Source organism: Rhagoletis zephyria, unplaced genomic scaffold, assembly GCF_001687245.7.
Source record: "Rhagoletis zephyria isolate East Lansing unplaced genomic scaffold, Rhagoletis_zephyria_1.1 Rzeph_scaffold_10435, whole genome shotgun sequence".
NCBI lineage: Eukaryota > Metazoa > Arthropoda > Insecta > Diptera > Tephritidae > Rhagoletis > Rhagoletis zephyria.
This window is the reverse complement of record NW_016167513.1, coordinates 1-8,076: the sequence shown is the minus strand read 5'-3', so window position 1 is coordinate 8,076 and position 8,076 is coordinate 1. Positions and strand designations below refer to the sequence as shown.

Here is an 8,076-nt window from a genome sequence, read left to right as displayed (position 1 = left end):
ATTGTATTCCATAGCTGGAAAATGTACGCCACCGCCTACGTCGCCGCCGTGCCGCCGCCGCCGCCTCACTCACTCACTCACAATTAGCGCAGGCAAAGTGTGTCAATCAATATGAAAATGCGCTGTTGAATACAAGTAATAGAATTTACTTGTTGCTGTAGCGATTGTTATTGTTATTGGTATTGTTGTATTAGTGATGAAATACTAGTTACAACAACCACACATTATTAGATAGCAGCAATAACAATAACAAACTATGCGCTATACAAAAACCAAAAATAGGTTTCACGTCAAAGCGATGGAGGTGCTGGTGATGTTAGTGCGGTGGGGTTAAGGGCAGCAGGTATGCAAGTGACAGTGGTATGAGAATGGTTCGCTTACTCCCAATTGGTGGAGAAAGATTGACGATTTAGAAGTTTGTGATATAAGTACGATGAGAAAATAGTTAAGCTACGTCAACTAAATATGTTTTTCTCAACACATGATTTGGTCTCAGCTACATTATTACTGGGTTAACGTTACGAAATCATGTATTGAGAGATATATATTTAGCTGGCGTTTTTCTGAGTAGACTAAATTCTTTTTTCGGTCTCGATAGACAACTAAAAATCCCTGAAGAAATAGTTTGAAAGCAATTGGAAAAGATTGAACACTAAAAAGAAACTCGCTATTTGGGTACCCCATTAATTACGGAATCATACAAAACAAAGGTGTAACTGAAGGCGCCATACATGTATGAATCCACTAAAAGATTTGGCATAATAGAAACTGGTTCGTACGTAACGTACAGAGAAGCCTGGAACTTGATGTTATGTGTTTGGTGGGAGAGTGGAAGGGAATTGTCCATTACAAAAATTTACTACTGGTCAAGCGATTGAGACCGATCAGTATAAATCAACATAAAAAGTGTTGTGCTGTATAACGCAAGGACCCTGAAGATTATGATCTATGAAAATCATAATTTACCCAGAGTTCGAAAATAACTCTCTCCACTTTGTAAGTGTCCCAAAATAACTCTTACTATTTCAGAGAAAAAATATCCCACCACAGAGAAAAGGTGACTTATTTTTTGTAGATGTGTGCTCTCGCTCATTGGAGAAAAATGCATAATATAATGAAATAAAATAGCTTATTTTCAGTGTATCATATTATGAATGTGCAAATTTAACGATTATTATAGTTGGAAAAAATTATATATATATATATGTATATATATATATCTCATGATCCACTGATCGGATCCTAACCAGATTAGTATGGGACCATCTCTGAGACACTAGCTTTCCGAAAAAATACACAATACATAAAAAAAAATATTCAGACGAAATGATAACCTCCTCCTTTTTTGGAAGTCTGTTAAAAATGAAAAAAACATTTTTTAGTTGCTTTGAAAGGAGGCCTATCAAAATCACTTATTCTGTTTTTTTCTCAGAAATTAGAGAAGTTCTACGGTTATGGGATTTCGGTATGACCACAAACAAAACTGGCAAAAGCGCCGTCGGCAAAATGAGGTGCGCTTCTAAATAAAAGGAATATGTGAAAAATACTTTGAATTTGGAATACAAATCCGCAAGGATTATTTCGACTACTCATTGCATTTCATGTTGGGCTCATATGTACATTCCATTTCATGAGGATTAATTTCAAATATTTCGATATGTAGAACTTTTTTCTTCGTTGTCATATTTTTCATATCGTTTCATTTCATGCCCTTCACTTCATTTTATTTCATTTCATTGTCAGTTCTTTTCACCTAAAATCGATATGGGCCGTTTTAATTTATTTCATTTTCGTTTTACTTAATTTTTACTCAAACTTCAAATCATTTCATTTTATTTCGATAATTTCTATTCCCACAAATTGATGTATTTCCATTGCATATTAAATAGCTTAACTTAATCGTATTTTCCTTTCAAAAATTTAAAAAATTACGTATTAAAACAAGTAAACAAATAACTTTAAGACTTAAAAAAGTGGTTAATCCAAAAAAAAATAAAAAATTGTGGAGAATATCAAAAGTAGGCCAATTCAACGACCTGAATTTTTACTTCCGACTTTTTCTCCCATTCGACCCACTGTGCATTAAGGGCAACTATAACAGAAAAAGCGCTTAGGAGCGGCCTCGAACGAATTTAGGGCACGCGATGAACTTTTGGAGCAAACGATATGCCATAAGATACATACATACATAGTTATACATATATGTATGGGCAAAAGGCAGGAATGGTGGGCAAATGAAGATATATGTGCATATGTATGTATGTATGTATGTACTATGCACATATAAATTGCTGTAAGCAACGCGACGAAAGCGGCAGGCAGCCATTTGTTGCGCCAACACCACAACCAAATTTCACGGCTGCGTTTGATACCCTTTTCTTTTTCAAATATTATTTCCTCGATCACTTTTCTGCCTACACATTTTTGTGAAATATGAAATTATATGAAGCACTATGAACATACCACCAACTGAGTACAATTACTAATGCTAATTTTATCAATTTGCTTTTGTTAACTGTTGATTACCTTTTATTATCACAGAAATGTGCGGCAGCAGCGACGGCGTTGGCGGCAGCGGCGTTACAAAATTCCTTAGAATTCGGACATTTAACTAATAATACTAGGCACAGAGGAGATTGTTGTTGGTGTTGTTGTTGGTGTTGCTGTTGCTGTTGTTGGTTATGATGATGAGGATTATGATGTTGTTGGTGCTGCTGCAATTGATTGTTGTTGTTGTTGTTGTTGTTGCTGCTGCTGCTGCTGCTGCTGCTACCACTCTGGTGTTGATGATGATGATGCGGCGCTGATTGTTGCAACTGTTGCTGCAAGTGGTGATGCTGATTGTTTTGTTGTTGTTGTTGTTGTTGTTGTTGCTGCTGCTGGTGGTGGTGGTAGTGTGAATGTTGCGAGAAACGTGAATGTTGTGGAATTTGTTGCTGTTGCTGCTGCTGTATTCGGTGGTTATTTGTTGTATTGTTGTTGCTATTGTTGCTATTGTTATTTGTCGCTTGCTGATTGTACTGTTGTTGTAAGTGGTGTTGCTGCTGCTGATTCAAGTGACGCCGTATCGATTGGTTTATACGATTCGTTATCGAATTTGTCAGCGCGGAATGATGGTGATGATTGTGGTGCGACAGGCGGTGCTGGCTGTTGCTGCTGCTGGATGTAGAGGCTGAAGCGCCAGCTGTGCCGCTGCTGCTACTGCTGCTGCTTGCCGCTGTAAGCTGTTGTTGGAGGTTGCTGTTAATGTTGTTCTGATTAAAATTGTTGTTGTTGTGGTTGTTGCTGCTGCTGCTGCTGCTGTGCCCAAACAGCCGACTGGCGATTATACTGTTATTGAGGTGATGATTATGTTGGCTACTGCTATGGTTGCTGCTGCTGCTGCTGCTCCCACCGTAAACACTGGCAAACAGAGAGGCCGAGGAGGAGGCGGACGCCGAGGATGAGGCGGTAAAATTAGAGTTCGAGATCGCTGAAGAAGACGGCGGCGACGGTGGGGAGCCAGAGTTGGATGTGCTGCTGTGATTGTTATTGCTGGACGCCAACGTTGAGGAACTATGTGAACGCTTTAAAATTCTGTGCAAATTATTGGTGAATGCTTCCTGTAGAATGTTGCTTGGCGAGGCCAAGTGCCGCTGCAATGTTGTTGTGCTACTTCGCAGGCTACTACTACTGCTGCTGCTACAATTGTTGTTGTTACTAGTATTACTACTACTACTACTACTGCTGCTGCTGCTGCTGGCGCTCACATTCGCACTACTGCTGCCACTTGATGCTCCACTTTCGAAATTTAGGTGACCCAAATGTTGCTGCAACACCGAAGGTGCTTGCTGATGCTGTTGCTGCTGCGGCGGCTGTTGCAAATGCAACTGCAGCTGTGGCAATGCAGCCGATTGAAGACCTAAATTTGCCTGTTGTTGTTGTTGTTGTTGTTGCGGCGGCGGCTGCAAATCAACGCTGCAATATGAAGGTAACCCGCGCAATGCCACTGGTGGCGTAGAAATCAACTGTTGCAGGCGGCTGCAATTGCTGTTACTCGGGCTGTTGTTGCTACTGCTGCTGCTAGCAAATTGGCGGCTTATTTGCTTTGAACTGCCGTTGTTGTTGTTGCTACTGCTACTACTACTACTGGCAATCGCTTCCAAGAGCGGTGATGTGGCGGAGGATGCGGCGGCTGCTATTGTGGCCGCAGTTGTAGTGGTCGTGGGCGATAGAGGAGGGCTGGCCACAGTGACGGTGGTGTTGCAGTTTTCCGCTGCAGTTGGGGTTGTGTTTGTGGCCGATGCTGCCCCTGCACCAATAAGCGCTGCACCGCTTATGCAAAAACAATTTTCAAGCTGTTCACGTTGCGCGTATGGCGACGGTGATGGCTGTTGCAGCTGTTCTTGCTGCTCAAGCGGTTGTTGCTCTCGCTGTGCGTCGTTGTCGTGCAACAATTGTTGCTTCGTTTGTTGTTGCAGGCGCTGCTGCTGCTGTTCTTGCTCCTGCTGCTCTTCAACTGCTGCTACTGGCTCTTCCAATACAATGTCCTCCACAACGTGCGCCTGCTCTGATGTTTCGACGGCGGCGGTGGCGACGTCCACTTCACCAACACTTTCTAATACATCGACAACATTTAGATTTCGCTTTTTCTTAATTTTCACAAATGGATCAAACATTTTATAGTCGTACCTGGCGACAATTTTGTATGAAATTAATTATACACACTTCACAAAGATGAGCGAAAAATGTTGTTGAATTTCGTTTTGGGGCTATTTTTTGGAAATGGTTTTATTAATTTTTGTTTGTATCTACTGTGTTGGTTTTTTTTTGGGAGGGGGGATTAAGTTGAGCAACTCAGTTTGGTTGATAGTAAAATTGTAATTTTTCAATTTGTTTTTTTTACGCACTTTTCGTTTTTAATAAAACAGTTTTTTTATTTGTTTCTTATTTTCACTCAACTTTAAATTTTTTCACAAAATATGTTTTTGGCTTTTCACTTAATTCTGTTGTGGTTTGCATTTACATATGTTTAGTTTCTGCTACTATTTTCACATTTTATTTCACTTTAAAATTATTTTAGCTATTTTCACTTTTTCCGAGCTACAGTTTTTTTATTATCTTCTTTATTTAGCACTTCAGTTAAGTTTGTACTGTATAGGAATTTTTCAAGTAGTTTTGTTTTAAGATTTCATACACATCTACAGCTTTTTGAGTTTTTGATACAAGCAAATTTCTACTAATTTTTGTAGAAAATTTTTTCACAAAAGTTTAAAATTTGCAGAATTCAATTGCACAATTTTTTCCAGAAAATTAATTTTTTAAATTTCTGTCGACATTTTTGTGCACATTTGATGCAGCAAAAAATAGCGTGGCGTAAGTTTTGCTTTTTTTAATTAAAATACGCACTTTTATTTAAAATTCGTTCTGCAAGATTTTATTCGCTTGCATCACTCTAATAAATACTTTTAAAAATTTTTACTTGCTACTTTTAATACTTTTGTGCATTTCACAATTACATAAATATTTTAAAATATTTTTTTTTTCTTCTTTCGCTCCTTCTTAAGCAACTTTGTACCTTTTAGCAATCATTAACACTCTGTTATACTAAAATTTGTTTTTTTCAGTTGTTTTTTTTTCTGATTTTTTGTATCGCACAGAATCTTCTTCCTCTTCGTTTGTAAGCGCGTTTGCGGACCGTCAGTTTGTTTTATACGCAGTTAGGTTTTAGTTTTATTTTCGCAAATTTCTTTACAGATTTTTGCTATAAATTTCTTTATACAAATTTGACGTCTTATTTCCACTAATTTTTTTGTCAGATATTTTTCACATGCTTGTTAGCCGAAAAAAATCTACACCCAATTTTTTGTAGATTTTTTCTATTTTTCTACTACAGCTTTTGCTGCCGCTGCTGCTGTACTAGCTCTGCTGCTCTGGTTGTGTCTCGCGCGCTGCTTTTTTGAGGCTGTCAGGTCACTATATCAGACTGCCAAGCGCGTGTATATATTCTCATATGTTGCTTGCACGTCGGTATATATATCAGATACATATAGATTCGTTCTCGCCACTGCTGCTGCTCCTTGCTGCTATGGTATTTTATATTTCGTGCGTACGAACTTTGCCCGTATGTATACACACAAATAAACAGAAAATATATTTTTGTGGGGGCGAACGACGAGGTGGCTTGGTTTGGTGGTGTTTTGGTTTTCGCTACAAATTGACTGGCTGGCTGGCTAGCTGTTGTCTACTTGGTTCTTTACGTTTGTTCACACACTACACTATCTATGTAGTAGATATGGTATGCAGGCAGGTAGAGGTATTACACAAATGCAAAAAAAAATAAGTTCATCTATCCATGCCGTTTGGAGTCTCTACTAACCGCGCTAAAACGATCCGCTCCGCTTGAAAGTTACCGTACGACTGAATTGAATGTTGGAAACGAATGAGCAAATGCAGCCACGAGGTAGCCCGCAGCAGCAGCAGCAGAGGCAGCAGCAGCTGGTTTGGTGGCCAACTGAAAGTCAACGACGTTGCTGCCGCTGTCGCTGCCGACGTTGGGCATTGAGCAAATCAGTAAATCAACCAACACCAAGGTAGGCAAACACACACAAACGCCAACACTCATGCACAGAGCGCTGACGCGACGAACCCATGAGGGGCGAACGAACCAGCGAATGTTGAGTGAACGAACGTATAAACCAACAACAAACAGATGAGGTCGCGCCTGTCGCTGCCTAGGTTGTGAGGGGGTGGTGGAGGTGGGCAGGCAAAAACGATGAACGTTTCTATGTACATACATATGTATGTACGTCGGCTGTGCACCAGTCAGTCACTCCAAAATTATTAGGAAAAAGAAAACAGAAAAAACGTTTAAGGCAAATGTAATCTCAAATTTTTGCTGCCCCAATCGCTGTCTCTAATGCTGCTGCTGCCACTGCCAGCGCAATCATCGCTGTTGCTGCTATCAGTGCTGCTAGCTGCTTCTGTTATCCGCATATTAAGAGAGCAACAACAACTAACAGAGCCTAAAGTTTTGCTGTCGCTGCCGCTGCTACTGTTATGATTGCCCTGCTCTGCTTTTAAGTGTGTGGGGAGTTTTATTAAATGACCCCACCCCCCCTTCACCCATTTGCTCTCTTGCTCTGCTACTTTAGCTGGCTGTAGTGCACGAACTTGTAGATTAGTGTTGTTGTTCTTGTTGTTAATGTTTTTTTTTTGCCTTTGGTGTTGGCCCTCGTTGGCCTGGCCAAGAAAAATGAGCACATGTATGAGCAGCACAATGACAGCAACAACAGCAAGAAAACAACTCAAACATGAAATAAAAAAAGGCAATTTACACAAAGCAGAGCAGAGCAGCATTGAACAGCAGAGCATTTGTAGAGGAACAACTGTTCTCGCTCTGCCCCGAAGAAACCAATTGAGTACACAACCCACCCGAGTTGTTGGATCAGGCGCTGGCAAAGTGGATGTTGAGGTGCTGTTGCTGTNTGTGTGTGTGTATTAACATTAACATACATATGTATGAATAAAGTCACACGATTGGAAATAGAGTGGCGAATTGAAATAAAATAAAATGAATAACTTAATAAAATAGAAAAAAATATTAAAGAAATTAAATTTTTAAACATGTAACACTAAAATTGAAATAAAATAAAAGTAGCGACCTGAAATAAAATAAAATGGAAAACCTTAATAAAATAGAAAAAAATATTGAACAAATTAAATTTTTAAACATTTCAAAGAAAAAAATTAAACGAATAGAACTGAAATAAAACAAAATAAGTAGTAAAATATCTACATACATAGATATGGAATGCAAACAAAAAAAGTAAAATTTTAATAGAATAATATAAACAATTAAAATACATACATACAAAATAAGTAAAAATTACAAAATTAAAAAATACTACAATTTTTAATAAACTAGGATAAAACCTAAAAACCTAAAATACCTACCCCAAATGGAAATAAAAAATAAAACAAAACAAAAATATAAAATAAAATTACAAGAATAATAAATAATTTATAAAATTTTAAAAATTAAAATCAAATATAAAATTAAATAAAACTAGGTAAAGCTGAAAAAATAACAAATAA

General features: G+C 38.4%; 1 protein-coding gene across 2 annotated transcripts; it reads right to left on the bottom strand.

The window, feature by feature from the left end:
• Window positions 1-2,028: 2,028 nt before the first annotated feature.
• LOC108376435 (protein roadkill-like) lies at window positions 2,029-6,395 on the bottom strand. 2 transcript variants are annotated; one of them, XM_017632647.1, is made up of 2 exons: window positions 5,558-6,395; window positions 2,029-5,218 (listed from the first exon to the last, which is right to left on the bottom strand). In XM_017632647.1, exon 2 carries the CDS (start codon window positions 4,656-4,658, stop codon window positions 2,523-2,525), a length of 2,136 nt encoding a protein of 711 aa, XP_017488136.1. In that variant the 5' UTR covers window positions 4,659-5,218; window positions 5,558-6,395; the 3' UTR covers window positions 2,029-2,522. The 2 variants fall into 2 exon arrangements, with proteins under 2 accessions (XP_017488136.1, XP_017488137.1); XM_017632648.1 differs by having other exon boundaries at window positions 2,029-5,132.
• Window positions 6,396-8,076: the final 1,681 nt, after the last annotated feature.